We start from the raw sequence: 19,195 nt of genomic DNA, 5'->3' as shown, positions 1-19,195 counted from the left end.
AGCCACCGAGCAGAATCGCAGTCAGAATTCACTGGACAGGGAAGGGCCGGTGTGGGACAGACCGCACAGAGATTGGACAGCTCTGCACAGCAGGGCCGAGCTGTGCTGTGCCGCTCAGCCAAGGGACCGCTGAGAGGGCCAGCCCCAGCGGGGAGAACCCACACCAGCACTAGCTCGCCATGGCTTCTTGTCTCCTTGCCGGCTCTGCTTCTCTCTTGGTTACCCCAAGGCATGGGCAAGGTGGGTTGTGTCTCCGCACAGCCAGGTGTATTGGGAAGGATGGTCAGGGTGGTCAGGGATGGAGGAGCAATAAGGGAGGAGCAGTTTCACAAGACTCTTTAGGTTGGTCAGGAAACATCTGGCTCTTCTAGTAATGGATTGTGCAAGGATTTAAAAAAGAAGGTCATTCAGTCCATCTTATGCAGAGATGTATCTTCTGATCCAAAAGGAACTGCAGAGGGAGAGTCCTTTCCTTAAGCTCCCAGACTCTTCCTGGGAGATGCAGGTAGCAGTGCCTCATGCTCCGATCTCCTCCTGTCTGACTTAGAGATGTGAAAGAGATGGAAGCATCTGAGGGAATTCCAAGCATTGTCCTAGCTGGAAATATTAAGTGGTCAGAGATACCGGGCAGAGTCTCAGCAATCTTTCATTCACCATGGAGATTACCCTTTCTCTGCAAACAGGTGAGGTGCTCTGTGATCTAGCATCTGGGTGTGTCGTCTGGTGTCCAGCACTGAATGGCAACTACTCCTGCTGTTGAAGTAGTAGTGGCAACTACTCCTGCTGTTGAAACAACACTCCTTGGCTTACACTACTGGATTTGATCATGGGCTTGACCATATGTGGGAGGAGATGCTAAGGGAAAGGGTCCTGGAAGCTTCAGCAACAGTCCTTCTCCTCCATGCTTGGTGATGCAAGAGCAGTGGAAGAGAGTGAAGGTAAGGGGACTATGTGTCCATCTTCTGTGCTCTCCTGTTCCCACCTGGGCAGCCTTTGATCCCAAGTTTCTGCAGTCCCAAGCTTCCACCCTGGGATGAGAAAGTAGTCAAGTTGCAAACCCTGGTTCTAACCAAAGCACAACAAATGACTCTAAGACTTTAAAATCTCAGTCTCTTTATTACAATTTTCATCCAAATAACAAAGAAGGTAAACGATCTTTCCCAAGGCTTAACCAGAGACAGCCCAGCATCCTGGCTATAGCAGCCATTCTTACACACTTCCAGCAGCACAGAGGTCAGAGATGTTTCCATTTGCAATGAGACATTCACCGTAAGAGCAGTGAAATCCCTGCTCCAAAATGGTCATTTGGGAGCTCAGCATGCCCTGAGGATAGCATATGCATGTAGAGACCACAGTGACATGGAAAGCACTGTCAAGTATTAGAAGAATAGAAACCACCCAAGAAATGTAACTGTGCATTTTGCACATGGCCTGTTTCATCAAAGACTAATGCAAAAAACACCACTCCTTTTCTTGACACTTGAGCAAAAAGGTTGATGGGAGAACAGAAAAGGCAAACCCATTTATTTTCTGTGTTATGGATGTGCAAAGTCGTAGAAGATGCTGTAGTTGTACTGGTACAGCTGTGACAAGGTTTGACCTGATAAATGTAGCAGAATTTATCAGATCTGGTTGTTCAAAGTTGAGTGTTGCTTGCACATTATTTGACAATTAAATACTTTTTGAAAAAAGCCTGGATCTGTGACCAAGCATGAACCTGAGCTTTAGAATAAGCCCTGAGCTCCCCACCCAGGACTGCCCGCTTGTGAAAAACGGGGTGGCTTCCTATGGGGTACAGAGGGAAAAAGGGAGGGTCTATGCAGTGCCCTGTTCCAGGGTAGGAGAGAATCTGAAAATTTTCCTTCCCTTGAGCCTGCAGAAGCTTGCAGACTTCAGTAGCATAATACTCACTTTTGACTACGTGGTCATCTTGTCCCACAATGAATAGGAACTGTGCCTCAGCTTTCTCCAGTGGGATCAGGCTTTGGTTGCCAGAAGCTTGAAAGGGATCATCAAGGACATCAGAATAATCAAGAATTTTGGAATTGGTGGCCTTAGCTTTGTGCTCATATAAGGTCAAAGTGGGGATTGTTTTATCCTTGTAACAGAGAGGAATACATGTAGCAGCAACAGGGCCATTGAGGGAAACAACAGCCATGATGTTCTTCAGGAAGGCAGCCATGGCAAGGGACACTTCACCCCCTTTGGAGAAACCGAGCAGGCCAACCCCTGGACCCTTCACCTGGGAGATGGGAGGAAATGCTCATCAGCGCTGAGTTGAAAAGATTCATGGAGGGTAACATTGTCTAATGCTGAGAGTTTGCAAAACCACATGAAGACAGTGATAGCAATATTTACTTTTTCTTCTGGACAAATGATCAGCACACCCTCCCACACTCCCCATACTTCCTCCCCACACTGTACTTCAAACCACCCTCATGCAGAATGTTCCCTGGTGTTCTGAAATCAGGCAGGAGGGGGGGACATGATTTCATCCATCTGGGGACAGGTTGTAGGTCACAGCTATGAATTGTTAGTCTTAGACACTGGCAGATACTCTTTATTTTTCACTCTTGAGACTGTAGGAGGACATTTGGTGGCAATTCATGAAGGCTTTCTCCTGCACAACCTTCCCACCTTCTTATGTCTGATCTGTCTCTTGTCACGTTGCTTTGTGATATGCAACCAACTCCACCACCCTTCCAGTGCACATATGCTTAACCCTTCTCTTTCCTAGAACTCAAGACACCCAAAATCCTTGCAAAGGCCAGCCCTGACAGGTGAGTATTTCTGCAGCTTCCTCTAAAGATGACTTGGGCAAAGTGAGAGGACTTTACAGGAGTGATTCCTGGAACCCAGGGGAAACAGGGGGTGTTCCTACCTGTGGGTGCTGCAGCATATAGTTCACTGCCTCTTCAAAATATTCCAGTTGGAGTGTATTTGGTTTCTGGGGCAGATCCTCAAATTGATAATAAGCCAGGGCCAGTGTGGCAAAGCCATGATTGGCCAGCAGGCTTGCTCTGTGCTCAAAAAGACCTCCTCCAAGTCCATGTATATCAATGATTCCTGGAACGGTGTCTTCTCCTGGAGCAAACAAGACAAAGATCAGAATTGCCTGAAATTACCCCTTTCAGTGTTTCTGTGGTTTAGAATGCATCGAATGAGGTACCAAACAGGAACTGCAGAAAAGCATCTTTTGTGGAAAAGACATGATCCGTCAGTTGTGCAGTGTCAGCACCTGAAAAAATTCTAGAGTGTGTTGCAGAGGAAAAAATGTGCAGGAGCAGAACCTCTTAGGTATGGTGCAAACCCTTATTTGTTTTAGGAATCAGCAGTATTGTGCATTGTGCTTAGGGCCAACAGGCAGAGAGTCTTTGGTGAAAGAGTCTTGTCCCCAAATTCTCATCCTGTAAGCAGCCCTGTAACAACAACCTCTTCACCTACCACTATAAAAATCCTCCAGGTGTTGTGATTTGATAGATGCAATGCAAACTAGAAACTGTAAGCTTTTCTGTTTGTGTTGTGGATTTTTAACATTTGGGATCCCTTGAAAAGCTGTGAGTCACCCAAACCAGTACTTTGTTTCTTTGACAATCATGTCTAACAGCAGTCAGTATCAAATTCTGCACAGGATGTCATAGGTATCTCAGTGGATGATCAGAAGATCTCTGTTTGGATCTTTATTGGTCCAGGATGCTTTTTTCCTCATCCTGGGAAAATCCTGCACTTGTCCAGCCAGTGCAGGGGAAGAGAATACTTTGCATGCTGCATTCCTTCAGCCTGATTGGTTTTGGGACTGCAGGCCTCAGGGAAGCTCCACAAGCTGCAGGCCAGAGAAGGTGACCCTGGACCAGTTGGTGAGTGGGTAAGACCCAGCTCACACCTAATTCTGGCTTCAGGAGAGCCCCAGGCCTGAGTGGGCTCATGCCTCCCACCCTTTGAGGATGCCTTTCTGCCACAGTCTCACACCCTGCACCACAGTAACCCATGCATCTGCAAATAAGATTGCAGGTGGAAAGTGGGACGTGCTGCTGGGTCACAGAGGCGAGGAGAGAGAGAGCAGAGCATCTGTTCACTCTCTGCCTTGGACCAAGGAGAGCTCTACCATCAAAAGTGCTGCTGTGCTCTTCCTTCTGCAGCTGTTTGCATGCAGGCAACAGCACGTCTACTGGCTCTTTACAGGCTGTAAGCACTCAGAGCAGTGGCTGTGGACCCAGGGGCCAGGAGTGCAGTTTTCTGTGGCCCATGGCTCAGCTGAGTGTGGCAGGGCTCTGTGGACTTGCACTGAACATGCACAGAAAAGGTGGTAATGCTGAATAAGGCTGTGGGGGTGCTCAAGGGAAGAGTGACAGTAGTGTAGCAAAAGCCCTTTGAGCTCTCTGCCTCTACATGGCCTTAGGTAAGTTGCTGAGGAGTATCCAACTCCTGAATCTGAATGTGGAGATGTGTGGTGTAGAGAGCAGTCTCAGGAACTGAAAATCATGATGGAGTGTCTCAGTGCAGGGCAATTTGAGTGGGGTGAAATCATGGTTGTGAAACATGTCTCCAAATAAAACTAGCAGAAATACTGACTGCAGACTGAGCTTACGGTCTTGCTAAGTGGAGGATTGTTTGTGGTGGCAGTACGATGGGGATAAACACTTTATATCCTGTGCCTAGGAAACAATTCAAAGTGCCAGGGAGTGTGTGCCAAGGGCTTATCATTTTAAAACAGGCAAAAGGAGGAGGTCAAGGGACTCTGAGGAAATGCACCAGCATTTGAATTACTGTAAGTGTCTCAGCTCAGGGGAAGTGGGACATTTTGGATATAAAGTGTATGGAGGTGGCTTCTTCCCTCTCCTGGTCAGCAGGTGGAGGTAGAAGTGAGGCAGAGGAGGGAGTCCTGGCTTTGTTGTGGGCGGGATGCCAAGTCTGTGAAATCAGCCTTCCCACACCCTGGACTCTGGCAGGGAAGTATTAGTGTAGCTGCCCAGAAGATGCTAGAGACAGGTGGTGCCGTGGGCTATTCTTAAATCTCAGAAACGTGCTCTGCACCTTTTCCAGAGCAATTAAATAATTGTCTTTTCCTGCTGGAAAGATTTATTCCCTGTAAATGTTCTTGAGCCCCTCCTCTTCCCTCTTGTACTAACTGATGATGTTCACGCCAGTATGGGGGGGGCATGGTCACCAAATAGTTACTATAATTAGTTGCTGCTGGTGGAGGAGGGAGAAGGATTCCTCAACCCCAATCCCAGTGAGTAAGAATGCCAATGACTGTCACAGAGCCCTTCCCCAACACCCTCTTCTGCAGCTTCTTGTCTCTAGCAGCCCTCCCGGAACACACTCACTTTCAATTGCCGTGAATTTCTTCGCGTTTGTTTTTTTTTAACCTCAAGCCCTGCGTAAGAATGGTTAGTCCTCTGCCTTCTTCTGCAACCGTGTCCTGGCACATGCATGGGCAGGTGAATTGGGAAGGATGGTCAGGCTTGTCAATGGCACGGGAGGAGGGGCGGGAAGGACTGGGGAAAGGACAAGGGCTTTAATGGACTCTTTCACAGAGGTCATGGAACAACTTGCACTAAGAAAACACTGATTTAGAGAAAACAGGATGGCTGCAGTTGGTACTCACCGGGAGGCAGGAAAAGCGTCGCCCGGATCCTTCCCTGTCGCACCGGGACTCTCCGCACCCCGTCCCGCAGGAACACCCGCTCGTGCTGTGCCTGGGCCAGGAGCCGCCCGGGGAGCTCCCCGTGGCCTTCAAACACCTCCAGCTGCAGGAGGAAGGGGCTCTGCACATCCTGCTTCACCATATACCAGAAAGGCTTCTGGGGCTGCAAAGCCCAGAGCAGCCCCATGGGCTCCAGGCCGGAGAAGCTGCCTCCCGGCAGCGCAGGACAGCGGGCGAGGTCCAGCTCCCCGTCGTCCCCCGCCTGGTAGCGGGCACTGGCCTGGAAGAGCTGTCCCGTCTCGTCCCGCAAGGACGTTCGCAGCGTGACCTGCTGCCGCGGGCCGAGCCCCTGCACAGCGATGGCCAGCGGCTCATCGAAGAGGCTGCGGGCGGCGGGCGACAGGCGGATGGAGGGGGCCATGGAGGAGAGTCCGTGGGCGGGGGCTGTCCCGGGGCTCCACGCGGGGCTGCGGCTCCGTGGGGCTGCAGGCGCGGGGCCGGGCCAGGGCAGCCGCCTCTGGCAGGCGCGGGAGCTGGCCCGGCACACGCAGCGGGCACTGACCTGCCACATGGCTCCGGAGTTGTTGAGTACAGTGTCTGCATTCAAGCTGAGGCTTCTTCTGTAAATGCTGTTTCCCACACACAGGTGAGGGGAGGGGAATGAAGGCAGAAATGGTGTGGGCCCACACGTGCTGGGAGACGCCAAGTCTGCCTGGAGCCTTTGCTGCATTCCTGCCAGCACCCACGACAGGGCGGGATCATCATAGCTGATCCTCTGACACTGGTGGAGCATCTCAGCCCAAAGAAGAGAAAGCTCCAGGGACACCTTATTGCCACCTTTCAGTACTTGAAGGATGCCTGTAATATGGGGACAAATTTATTAGCAGGGAAATGGCTTTAAACTAAAAGACAGTTGATATACATTAGACATAAGGAAGAAGTTTTTTATGATGAGGGTGGTAAAACACTGGCCCACGTAGCCCAGAGAGGCGGTGGATGTCCCATGCCTGGAAACATCTGAGGCCAGGTTGGACAGGGCTCTGACCAATCTGATCTAGTTGAAGATGTCCCCGCTTATTGCAGGGGGGCTGGACTAAATGACATTTAAGGTCCCTTTCAACCCAAACTATACTATGATACTATGATCTCCAAAAGGCAGCTGCTCTGTCCAGACACTTGTTGATGTATAGTGTGCCTATCTGCTGTGGTGGAAGTTCTCTACAGCAGGTCTGCTGGACTGGACACAGGCACAGCTGCAACCCTCCTTCCTGGGTTTCTCCCACAGGCTCTGTCTTTTTTCTCTCAAACTCAGCCAAGCTGCAGGTGTGGGAACATCTCAGGCAGAGACAGCCCCAGTAGCCCAGCACTGCTCTCCTGGCATCTCCTGAGAGGTGCAGTCTTGCACCTTTTATGAGATGACAGCACCTGGCATGGCCATGAACAATTCCAAGACTTGTGTCCCTCCTTTCCTCCTGCTCTGTTGCATTCTCTTTATGCCTGTGCCCAAACAAAGAGCCTTATCCATGCCAGGGCAGGCCCAGAGGTGTCAGGCAGTGCTGCTGATAACATCTGTTATGAAACCTGCTGGCAGGGAAGGACTACAGTAGGGATGCCCAGGTGCTGAAAACATGACAGGGCTGAGAGGCAGCTGCTGGCTCTGAGGTCTGCCCCATGTGTGCCAGGCTGGCCTGGAGGACAGCTACAAAATGGAGACACCCAGGACGGCTGGTTCAGCCAGCGTGGGCAATGCTGTTCACGAAGGAGGTGGCAGCCCTCCAGGGCTGACAGAAATGGTGGTCCCTGGCCCCTGGTTTTGTCCTCACAAAGAAATGGGGGGATATCGTGATGTCCTGCAGTGGTAGGGAAGAGAAGAGAGATCCAGCAGGCAGGAATTGTGCAGCAAGATTCATTTCTTTAATTATTTTACAACTCTTATATAGACTTTTTTCTTCATAGTCTAATTGGTCAAAGGATCAGCCACTCCTTGGGGTGACTGGCTAAAATCCTAAAACATCCATTGTCAACATATTTTTCTACTGTACCATAAACAAAGCTCTGCAAGGTCACAGGTGTTCATAGTTTATAGAACTCTGCTAATATCTTCTGTGAGAGAGAAAAATATCTCATGGGACTGGAAAGAAGCAAGAAAAATTCTTGCTAGCAGCATATTTGCATCCACAGGGGGGTGCTTTGTGCAACACAGATGTTTTGGAATGTGACTTCTCTGCCGAGGTAGGGCAGGAGGCCCTTGTGGCCTTTCCACCAACAGGGCCCCTGATCCATCCTGGGATGAGAGAGTGGTCAAGATGCTTCTAACCAAAGCACAACAAATGACTCTAAGACTTTAAAATCTCAGTCTCTTTATTACAATTTTCATCCAAATAACAAAGAAGGTAAACGATCTTTCCCAAGGCTTAACCAGAGACAGCCCAGCATCCTGGCTATAGCAGCCATTCTTACACACTTCCAGCAGCACAGAGGTCAGAGATGTTTCCATTTGCAATGAGACATTCACCGTAAGAGCAGTGAAATCCCTGCTCCAAAATGGTCATTTGGGAGCTCAGCATGCCCTGAGGATAGCATATGCATGTAGAGACCACAGTGACATGGAAAGCACTGTCAAGTATTAGAAGAATAGAAACCACCCAAGAAATGTAACTGTGCATTTTGCACATGGCCTGTTTCATCAAAGACTAATGCAAAAAACACCACTCCTTTTCTTGACACTTGAGCAAAAAGGTTGATGGGAGAACAGAAAAGGCAAACCCATTTATTTTCTGTGTTATGGATGTGCAAAGTCGTAGAAGATGCTGTAGTTGTACTGGTACAGCTGTGACAAGGTTTGACCTGATAAATGTAGCAGAATTTATCAGATCTGGTTGTTCAAAGTTGAGTGTTGCTTGCACATTATTTGACAATTAAATACTTTTTGAAAAAAGCCTGGATCTGTGACCAAGCATGAACCTGAGCTTTAGAATAAGCCCTGAGCTCCCCACCCAGGACTGCCCGCTTGTGAAAAACGGGGTGGCTTCCTATGGGGTACAGAGGGAAAAAGGGAGGGTCTATGCAGTGCCCTGTTCCAGGGTAGGAGAGAATCTGAAAATTTTCCTTCCCTTGAGCCTGCAGAAGCTTGCAGACTTCAGTAGCATAATACTCACTTTTGACTACGTGGTCATCTTGTCCCACAATGAATAGGAACTGTGCCTCAGCTTTCTCCAGTGGGATCAGGCTTTGGTTGCCAGAAGCTTGAAAGGGATCATCAAGGACATCAGAATAATCAAGAATTTTGGAATTGGTGGCCTTAGCTTTGTGCTCATATAAGGTCAAAGTGGGGATTGTTTTATCCTTGTAACAGAGAGGAATACATGTAGCAGCAACAGGGCCATTGAGGGAAACAACAGCCATGATGTTCTTCAGGAAGGCAGCCATGGCAAGGGACACTTCACCCCCTTTGGAGAAACCGAGCAGGCCAACCCCTGGACCCTTCACCTGGGAGATGGGAGGAAATGCTCATCAGCGCTGAGTTGAAAAGATTCATGGAGGGTAACATTGTCTAATGCTGAGAGTTTGCAAAACCACATGAAGAAAGTGATGGCAATATTTACTTTTTCTTCTGGACAAGTGACAGGAACATCCTACACACAAATTTTTTCTACTCCCATGCAAAATGTTCCCTTACGATAGCCAAGAGAGAGCAAGCACAATGACACCAGTTGAGCTCTGGTTGCAAGAGAAAAGTAAGATTATTTAGAGCTAGTGTGGAAAAGTTTGGTAATGGGAGGCTGTAAGAAGGGACCGGGACTCCCCCATATTGGACAGAGATAGTTTCAACCTGCTCAGAGATGTACCTGATGCTGCCTAAAGATGAGGGGGAGGTGTTTTTTATTTTGTTTTTATATCTCACTGTCTACTCTGTTATTTACTGGCAATAAATTAAATTAATCTTAAGTCAAGTCTGTTTTGCCCGTGATGTTAGTTGATGAATTGTTCCCTGTCTTTATGCCTGTAAGGTTTCTCTCAGTTTCTTCACCTCTCCTGTTGCTAAAGGGGTTTGGTAGGTATCCAGCAGCCAGCCAAGGTCAACCCACCACAGTTAGCTACCAGTAAAGGCTTTTTTCTTTATATTTTCTACACTAAGGGTTCACATGTGGGCATGTGGTGACAATTCATGAAAGCTGCTTCAAAAAATGCAGGTGTCTTCTCTCCACAACCTCCTCATCTTGTTATGTCTCAGTCACTCTGAGATGATGGTATCTGAATAGTTCCCATTCTCTGCCCTTCCAGTGCATACGTGAGCATTCTGGCAGATCCTAGCTAAGCCAGATGAGTATTTCTGCAGCTTTCTCTAAAGTGGCAAAGTGACAGTCACGTGTGGGACTGCCAACTCCCCTCCCACTTTTTGTGCCCCGTGTAGCTGTTGTGAAACTCAATGATCTTTGTATCCTTTAAAAAGATGCAGTTCCTATGGCCCAAGGGTCCAATTATGAGAGCAAATAAAGACCTACTCTCTCAAAACTCTCCTGGTCCTGTGCATCTCCTCTTGCAAAAACTGGTGGATGTGCTCCCTGTACCTTCATTTGTGTTTCTGCACTGCTTGGAAGCATATGAAGGAACCCTCAGCATGGTCCTTGCCTTACAGCATGCAGAACATTCCCCTCCAATGCCTTTGGTGCCTGTGCTGTGCTGCCTGTACAACGTGGCCTTCAGGCCTGTGCTGTCCTGCACAGATCCCAAGCCCTACAGCAAACTCAGCCAGCTCTTCCTTACACAGGCAGCTCCCACCCAGGACCTGAGGTAACATGACCTATGTGGCCCTGCCCTTACCCAGGAGTGCAGAAAGACATTCCCTTGCGAACACTGTTTCTGTTTGACTGTAGATACTGTAAATAGAGCTGCTTCCTTATACAAGAATCTTACAATACCTTGAAAGACTGAAAGGGGACAATCTCTTTTATGAAACATGTCTGCATGACACAGGGAAATGCTTCATTGCTTGGGGTTCTCAGCATCTAAAGGGATGTAAGATTAGTGCTAGCTCTAATAAACAGCATTTTTAGATACCTTATAAAATATGAGTGCTTTTCTTACTGGGATCATAATGGGCCACCGCCTTCTAGTTCAAAAAAATTGGTATACTCTACAGGTCTCAGCAAGAAATACCTTTTTGCAGAAAGAACAATGAAGAAAAGAGAAACTCTGTGCCTGGCTAGTCCTGCATAAATCTGTGAGGAGTATGTGTAAGGTGTCTAGCCCAGGCAGTTTCCCTGGCGGAATTAAAAGCTGAGGAGGAATTACCAAAATGCCCCACCCCAACAGAACAGAGTCCAGGGAAAGGAAAAGCTAAGGAGATTTTGTGCTATCTTTGGTTGTTAATAAAGTGCTCAAAACAGACACGGAGGTGCTTGCAGCCATCACAGAAAGGGCTCCTGGTGCAGCTCTGCACCACAGCCCCCAAACAGCAAAGCTGCAGTGCTGGTGCCTGTGGTTCCATGGAGAGCACACAGAGCAGCCCAGGAAGGGCACCACTGAGACACGGGATATTTACCAGGGGCATAAATGGTGGGGCAAGGATGGCTGACCCTCTGGTGAAGATGAATAGACAGAGGGGTCAGAGGATGAGTGTGGCAACAGCATTTCTGTCCAGCCACTAGTGCTTCACAGAGCCAAGAGGCCCCAAGGGCACCTCAGCATATTCTTGTGTAGTGCAATTTTACACAGCCCAAGTTTCAAGATTTAGCAAAAGCATACAGGCAAAAGAGGGAGGAAAGGTTGGCACTGTTTCAAGTATGGGATTGTTATAAATAAAATATGTAATTCGTGCTATTATATATAAAACTGAAATGTAATTAGACCCTACAGAGACCAGAGTTTCTAAATCCCTGCACCAGCCTGGCTGAGAGAAAAATTTCACAACACTAAAAGTATTTCTTTCACAATAAGTGAGGATTCCACCTAGGTGGGGTTGGATCTTATCACCGGGACATTTGCACCATGACGACTTGATCACCACACTCTGATATCTACATCACATCTGATAAGGAATCGGACATTCCGGGAACTAAAAACAACTGTTCCGGGAACCAGAGATGGCCCATCCATCAGCAGAAATGGCCCACTCATCACCCAGGATGGACAATTCATCAGACCCAGGAAAGGCTTTGTGCGGCCCAACTCCGGGACAAGAAAACTTCATGAATACGAGAAGAATAGCATTAATTCGGACTCTACCCAAAAACTGTATAAGAAGGAACCAGCCAAAGCAGCACTTGTGAACTTGGGAGGTCTGATGCGATAGAGATCAGATCTATGCGTGTTCACCCAGCTCTGACCCCGGGCTTGGTGCTGTTTTTCTCGATCTTGAAACCGGTATTTCAGTCGCATAATAAATGTCATTTTTTTATTAATTTTGATTCAGCAATTTTGTTTATATTAGGATCTTGGAGGACACAGCGTATACTTAAATCCCAAACAGTTAAGAGCGCATGGGTGCCATCTATGCAAAACCTGGATAACCCAACAGCTCAGAGAGCACAGAGTAATGCACCCTGCTCATTGTGAATATAGCTTCAAGAGGCTTTAAAGACAGAATATCCCTCACCTGCTGACTGCTATGATAAAATAGCATTGTGGAAAAGTGTTTCAGAGGTTTGCCAGTATTTATGGGAATTGGCCACACATCCAGGCATGTATTCAATTAACTTGATAGGTCCTAAAATGAAACTTTCTTCATCCAGCAGAAAAAACCCCCCATATTGAAGGGTGCCCCATTTGCCTTGAAAGGACCAATAATTTCATTGCTAGGGGCTGCTGTGGGAAAACCAGTGGGGGAGGATATTTTACCTACATTAATGGACTGAAAAGGAAGCAAGTGAGCCTGAAGCATTTCAAATGCAGCAGATCATGTTTGCCTGAGAAAATCTTGCTGCACCATTCAATAAGGGAAGGGCCACATAGGTGGGTGTAATTGCTTAAACTGAGTGGCAGCTGCCTGAAGGCTCCACTTTTACAAAGAGCAAACATGTGACCAAGGGATCCTCACAACACAGCATGGGCCTGAAGACCACACCATATATGCAGCAAAAGCACAGAGAATGGTGACCATCACCAAATATGCCTATGAATAGTATTTCCTGCAGCAGAGCAGGCTGCCTTAAAATACTGTGAAAACATGACAGTGATTTACAAGACTGCAAGAAAGTTCACTACCTTCCTGAAATTACCTAGGGTGTAGTAACACGGCTGGTGAACAGAAGATAACCAACTCCCTTCTCTAGGCACTCAGCCATGCAGAATTGCTCCTAGAGCAAATATTTATTTTAATCAGAACATTTCATTTCTCTACCCAGATGAAATGCTGAGACCTGAACTGCTGATTCACATCTAGTAGGCGTAAGGCAAGACCAAGACAGAACACTTTCTAAACAAGTGTATGTTTATTTTGTGAAGAAGTAAGAGTTAGACTTGTGCCAGAGGCTTCTTTGTAATCAGAATACCCTTCTCAAACAGAAGTGTAGCCAGAGAAATCTTTTCCTCCAAGGTTTCACATGGAAGGTTATCCACACTGACGTGATTTGGATAGGAAGACAGGAGAAATTCGATACTGTCTGTATACTCGGGATCTAGCTCAAAGAACTTGGGTTCTTCCTTATGATACACTCTTGAGTTTTCTGTTGTGTAGTACAGCATCACACCGGATTCTTCATTACACAGTCTAACAATGCCATGACGGAGCAGGCGTACTTCGGTGTCTTTTGTTATCAGGATATCAACATTGCATGGGCCTCCATCTTGCCACTGTGCTGGGAAGCCATAGACACTCTGCACCTTTTCACTTTGTGTGAGCACTGGAGGGAGACAGTCATGAAGAAACGACTTGGCTCTCTGATCCACAGCAGCGTCGATGGGTGCATAGTCAACAAGTTTCTTTATCAGGCTCTGCACCTTCTCCACAAAGGCTGTTCGGCGAGCATCGACTGTGTCTGAGTTAGCCACCCCCATATACCGCAGGTAGTCCATGGGAAGCCCTCGTCGGAACTCCACGTCTTCCTCCAGGGCCATCTGCAGGGCAGCTGGGAGTAGCTTCTCCAGAAAGTCCCCCCAGGAATTCCTCTGATAGGAAGACACAGTGATGTGGAGCGAATGCGCATCAGGGAGACAATTGCCCTGGTGGATAAAGCCGCGGGGGAAGTACAGCAGGTCCCCGGCCTCTAACACTGTCTCCAGCACAGGCTCGCCAAGTTCAGCCTGCGTGAGATTTGCGCTGGAGAACTGGGGCAGCACCTCGGCATCTGTCCGGGGGCTGTAGACACGCCAGTGCTTCTTCCCCTCCAGCTGCAGCACGAAGGCCTCGATGTCATCATAGTGGGGGGCAAAGCCCTGCGTATTCGGGGGTGTGAGGTAGGTGTTGGCCCCTGCCATGCTGCCAAACTGCTCCTGCAGGATGGAGAGGAAGTGCCAGACGGTGGGGGAGAAGGCCTGCGGGCAGAGGAGGCGCAGGGAGCAGCCATTCTGGTAGAAGTCCCACACGACGGCGGGCAGGGCTCTGCCGGAGGGGTTGTGTGTCTCCCGCACCCCCTCGGCATAGCTGGTCACATCCAGGTGGGTGCCGAAGTGAACCTCTCCGCGTCGCAGGGCGGCGTCGAAGTCGGCCGTGGAGAAGAGCCCCGCGTAGTAGCCGGGGTCGCCCCGCCGCACCAGCAGCGGCGCCCGCTCCCAGTGCCGCCCCAGGAACTCCGCCGGCGCCACTGGGGCCAGCAGCCAGCGGAAGAGCTCGGCCGCCCGCTGCCGGCTGTCCTCCAGCCGCGCCAGCCGCCGCAGCAGCTCCGACACGCCACCGCCGTCCCCCCCCGCCTGCCGCGGGCCGCCCGGCATCGCCGCGGGACCACCCCGCGGCTTCGCGTCAGGCCCGGCAGCCGCCGCCCCGGGCCGGAGCTCCACGGGGGCCTCCGCAGGGAGCTCCACGCGGCTCGGGGGCGCGGCGGGCGGCGGCTGCTGCGGCGGCGTCTCCGGCTCCGAGCCGCCTCCTCCCGCCCGGTCGCGCCTCGGGCGGGCCTTGGCCCGCTTGCGGCCGGCGGGCAGCGGCGCCCCGCGGCGGCGCCGCTCCATCCGCCCGGGCCCCGCCACCCGGCGGTACACGGCGAGTGCCGAGAGTCGCCCCAGCTCCCGCCGCTGCTCCGCCGCCATGGCCGCCACGCCCCGCCCCGCCGCTTCCGCCGGGAGCGCCCCGCGCACGGGATGGAGCCCGCGCGTCTGCCCCGGAAGGGCGTGTTCCATGTGTGCGTGTGGTGCGGTATGGAGCCGAATGCCTTGTGTTTTGTCATCGCCTCCGCTTAAAATGTGCTGGGTGTATTTGCTTCCCCCGCCCCGCAGAAGAGGAGAGGCGATTCCCCTTGGTAAGATGTAGGCAGGTCTGTTCTTTGGCTGGGAAGCTTCGTTCTGGAAGTGTGCTCTAAGCACGTTAAGAAAGTTTTTTTTTTTTTTTCTGAAGGCATACCATAAGGATACGCTTTTAGACAGCGTGGAACTATTTTGCGACCTAATGAGGTGAGATGAGGTAACACTTATTTCATAAGGTCCTGTTGCACAAGAAATAGAAACCCAAATTGAATGGAGCGAATTCTAGTGTGCCATCTCCCGTCCCCTTTTCTTCTTGTGCTTCTAATGGTGATGGCAGCTGAAAGGCTATATCGTCTCAAAAGGATCCCATAAACCCAAAAGGCTGTCATGTCACACAGTGGTTTGGGGTTTTTTTCTCTTTTTTCCCAAATCCACTTGCTGCCTAATAACCTGGCAAGACCTTTGTTTCCTCTCCATCTCTCTCCTAGGCCCGAGGCTTCCCAGAAGGCCAGCGTTAGTGATGCTGGGCAGCCTGAGGGCTGCTCTGTGCTTCCAGAGACTGCAGCTTCAGCATAGGAAGCTTTGCTGGAGGGGTAGAGCAAGACTGTGCTTGAGGCAAAGGTGAAAAACTGTAGGGGTTTGTATCGCCAGACTATGTTTCTGACCAAGAACAAGCTTCAGCTCAAGGAATTCAATATGCAGTACTTTCGTGAGAAGAATCTTTGATGAACTGCAGTAATTCATGGGAATGAATTTTGCATGAGAATTTCATCTCCAGAGGCTGCTGTGAGTCTAAAGCACATAACTGCAGCAATTACCCAAGTGTGCCCAGGAACCCTCTGGTTCACGGCATGTTATTAACCTCTCACAGATATGAATATCAGCTGCACACAATATGTTAAACAGCTAACATTCACAAGGTATGTGCAGATCTGCTGCATGAGGTACTTAGTGTATCAGGCATAGGATATAAAGCTGAAAAGAGAATTTTCACCTCTTGCCAGGTTTCAACTCAGACTTACATTTCAATTTTACCACAACTTAGGAGCAGGAATCAGTTAGGGTTAATGAGGATAAGTTCAGCTGTTAAATCTCAGTTCTAGAATAGATGCAGATATCTTAAACATTTAAGGTTGTTTGAATTGCCTTAAAACCAACACAAATCAGTCTCAGAGTCCACCAGTGTGGACTAAGCAATGAAGGCCTTTTTTGTATATATGCAATAGCAACCATTTTAATTTTGGAGATATTTTTCTGACTGAGTTCTTCGGGCACAGCCTTCGTGGCCAAAGCTGCGTGAAGAGCAACGGCAGTAGAAGACTGTCCTGTTTGTGCCACGACGGTTTTAGTTAATGGAGACTGATTTTAGGCGTGCACAGGCAACACTTCAGCCTCGGATTTCACGCCTGGACCGTTTCCGGCTTTGCCAGCAGGTGGCAGAGGCCGACCGGCGCTCTGCACCCTTGCGCTGGGAACGCGCCGAGGGGACACCGCATCTGCCTGGCAAGGTGACCCGCGTGCATGGGGTTTACAGCGGGAGGGGAGTGCACGCAGCCTGTGCGTGCATGTGTAGACTGGAAGAGAAGGGAAGGGCGAACTCTATTTCAGTCCACTCTTTGTTTCCCCAAGGTTAAGCCCTGCTTACCAGAATAATCTTATCAGCTGAAACCATTTCAACAGAACTGGACCCTTAACAAAATCGAGATGCAAGCGCATGAAATACGGTAAAAGTTAGGCGTTGTATGCTTTAGTTATACCTAAGCATGGCTAAAGAGGCTTGGGAGGGGAAAGACACTTGAAAAACCTGGGCATCTGGATTGTTATTTGTGTTACTGCCTAATTTACTGGAGTGCAACTGATCCTTCTGAGAAGAAGCCAGGCACTGTACACAGAGCCTGACCTGAGTTACACCAGAATATCTGTAATGACAGCAGCAAAGCTGCTCTGGATGTTTACCAGTACAGGGGGTTCAAAGTCTCATTTGAGGGCCCAGATCTTCATAGGGATGTCACTTTCTACTGCTGAGAGACAGTTGATTGACAATGGATTTTTTTTGATGTATAACAAAGTCTCTGAGTGAAGGACACAGTAGAAAATAATAGTGGTGAAATCTCTATAACAAGAAAACATTTCTTTCAACAATTTAGTCTTTCTAATAATAAATGCTTTCAAGAATAAAAAACGTTGCTATTTTTCTGTGTGACACAAGAAAGGGTTTTGACCTAGGGCAAAAAGAGAGAGCTTCAGTATCACTTACAGAGTACTCAGATGGTTGTTTAGGAGTTTACGTGCGATTTGCATTCATTGTCCAAAATTTCAAGGGAATTTGTCTAAAGAAAGAAGTGTCATTTACAGTTCTTTAAATAAACAAAAGGAAAGTAATACAGATTTCTGAATGATTAGGTGATCCCTTGCTGCTGCTCACACAGAGTAGCAACTGGAGGCTCAATTAAATTTCTTAATTAGAATTTAGCACAAAGTTACTTGGATTTTATGAACATATAAGCTGCATTGCCAAGAGTCACACATGTTTTATTTAAGAGGACATATAATGTGGTGAGTACAATCTATTAGAGAGTCACAAGTGACTTCAAAAGAAGTAAGTAAATGGCACCTTAAAGAGATGTAGGGTTCATGTGGTATTTTATTATGCCATTCAAATAAGGGAAATCTCAGATTTAAACAGCAGTTTGGGTAAGGCCTGATCCTGCAAAGCTATGAGCAGTCTTCTTTAATGAGTGGAAAGGGCAAAATTCTTTGCTGTTTCCTGTGTGTTGGATACTCAGTTGTTCACCACCATGCAAACTTTCTCTGTGTTCCCGGTGAACCATTAATGTAAACCAGTCACTTTTAGAAAGCTAAGACCAGTTTAATCCTTTTTCTCATTATTACTTTGCTGGCAACCTTCCTTTTGCACCATCATTTTTGGTCTCATGCCAAAACTAATACCTAGTAAGGATAAGGAACATTTCAAGCCTTCACTAATAGGTTTGCTTTGCTGAAAGTCTTTCTCACACAGCCTAGCTACATCCACTGTGTCATCACTGGAAGGACACTGGGCTGAATTGTGAAGCCTGCTCCTTGTTGTGAAAGCTATAAAGTTCACTGCCAGATAACAAGACTGAAAGCTAATTCAGGAACTGTTTCTCAAGAGCTATCCTCTGGCCTCCCTCATCAGAGTGAATGCACTCACTCACTGAAGCATCTTTTGGCAGCGACTTTGGCCTCCCTCCAGCTGTTTCTGTCTTCTCAGGGATTTTCTTCAGTGACTGGTTGTAGTCTTTAATCCTGGTTATCTTGTACAAGGAGCCCCACTGAGAAAAGAAGCCTTCCCTGCCATGGAACAGCCAAATTAAAGCACATTTGTAAAAATTGTAATTAGAAGGTCCTGTCCTCCCTATGAAATGATCTTTTTGGAGGGGTTTAGAAGCACAGACGTTTTCTTTTGTACCATGTGACACTAAAATAGATACATTGGAATTAAAGCTGAATTAAAATAATGTATTAAAGTAGGATCCTTGACTGAGTTTACTCACCCCCTTGACAGGGCACATGTACTTGAAAATTTTGAAATAATTTAATGAAGGTTTTTGTGCTTTTATTAGATGCCATCTAGCATTTGGTAGCATTGAGGAGATACCATCTGCAGTGACTCCATAGGCAGTGATTAAACACAAAGCAGCAGACTCCAAGGCTCCAGCAGAAGGAGAGAAATAAATGGCCATGACGAGAAAGTCCCCATCCTAAAATGAAGGAAGAGAGAACCTGAATGAAATATTTGCCCTGTGGGATTAACCACATCTAAAGAACCAAGATAGAAAGTACAGTCAAACTCTTCCTGCATAAATCACATATCTTGTGCTAGAGAATATCCTTTTGATATGCACAGATCATGGCTCTTGACAACCTGTTTGGCTGATGCTTTTCCACGGAAGACAGGTTTTAAAGGATTCTTGCTCTTCATATCCCTTCTGTACTAATGATGGCAACTGCATAGCTTTGCTCATTAAATACATTTATGCCTACTATTTCAAGATTAACATATAGCTATGCTAACATAGGGCAGGACTATTCAACATTTGCTTCTCCTGTAAGCTTGTCCTAGTCAGAAGCCTTGTAAAAAGACTTTACCTTTTGTTTCCTATACTGAAGTTTTTCTGAAGTATTCTGAAATTGCTTGCTCACCTCGGGTGCAGCACTACCAAGATGAAA

General features: G+C 48.1%; 3 protein-coding genes and 1 long non-coding RNA gene across 4 annotated transcripts; 1 reads left to right on the top strand and 3 right to left on the bottom strand.

Annotated features, from left to right (window-relative positions):
• Positions 1-1,660: 1,660 nt before the first annotated feature.
• On the bottom strand, positions 1,661-6,220 carry LOC125327675 (acyl-coenzyme A thioesterase 5-like). Its single transcript, XM_048307462.1, has 3 exons — positions 5,609-6,220; positions 2,882-3,084; positions 1,661-2,242 (listed from the first exon to the last, which is right to left on the bottom strand). The coding sequence occupies exons 1-3, from the start codon at positions 6,216-6,218 to the stop codon at positions 1,661-1,663; spliced, it is 1,395 nt and encodes a 464-aa protein (XP_048163419.1). The 5' UTR covers positions 6,219-6,220.
• A 2,334-nt stretch (positions 6,221-8,554) lies between these two features.
• On the bottom strand, positions 8,555-10,224 carry LOC125327674 (acyl-coenzyme A thioesterase 1-like). The gene is made up of 2 exons (XM_048307460.1): positions 10,153-10,224; positions 8,555-9,136 (listed from the first exon to the last, which is right to left on the bottom strand). Exons 1-2 carry the CDS (start codon positions 10,222-10,224, stop codon positions 8,555-8,557), a joined length of 654 nt encoding a protein of 217 aa, XP_048163417.1.
• Positions 10,225-13,061: 2,837 nt separating this feature from the next.
• RIOX1 (ribosomal oxygenase 1) lies at positions 13,062-14,920 on the bottom strand. The gene has a single exon (XM_048307459.1). It carries the CDS (start codon positions 14,918-14,920, stop codon positions 13,103-13,105), a length of 1,818 nt encoding a protein of 605 aa, XP_048163416.1. The 3' UTR covers positions 13,062-13,102.
• An 8-nt stretch (positions 14,921-14,928) lies between these two features.
• LOC125328116 lies at positions 14,929-17,188 on the top strand. The gene is made up of 3 exons (XR_007204538.1): positions 14,929-15,039; positions 15,135-15,190; positions 15,472-17,188. It is a non-coding gene; the product is annotated as an uncharacterized LOC125328116 (long non-coding RNA).
• The last annotated feature ends 2,007 nt before the right edge of the window (positions 17,189-19,195 follow it).

This window comes from Corvus hawaiiensis, chromosome 6 (assembly GCF_020740725.1).
Source record: "Corvus hawaiiensis isolate bCorHaw1 chromosome 6, bCorHaw1.pri.cur, whole genome shotgun sequence".
NCBI lineage: Eukaryota > Metazoa > Chordata > Aves > Passeriformes > Corvidae > Corvus > Corvus hawaiiensis.
Note: the sequence above shows the minus strand (reverse complement) of the source record. Positions and strands in the feature narration are given on the sequence as shown.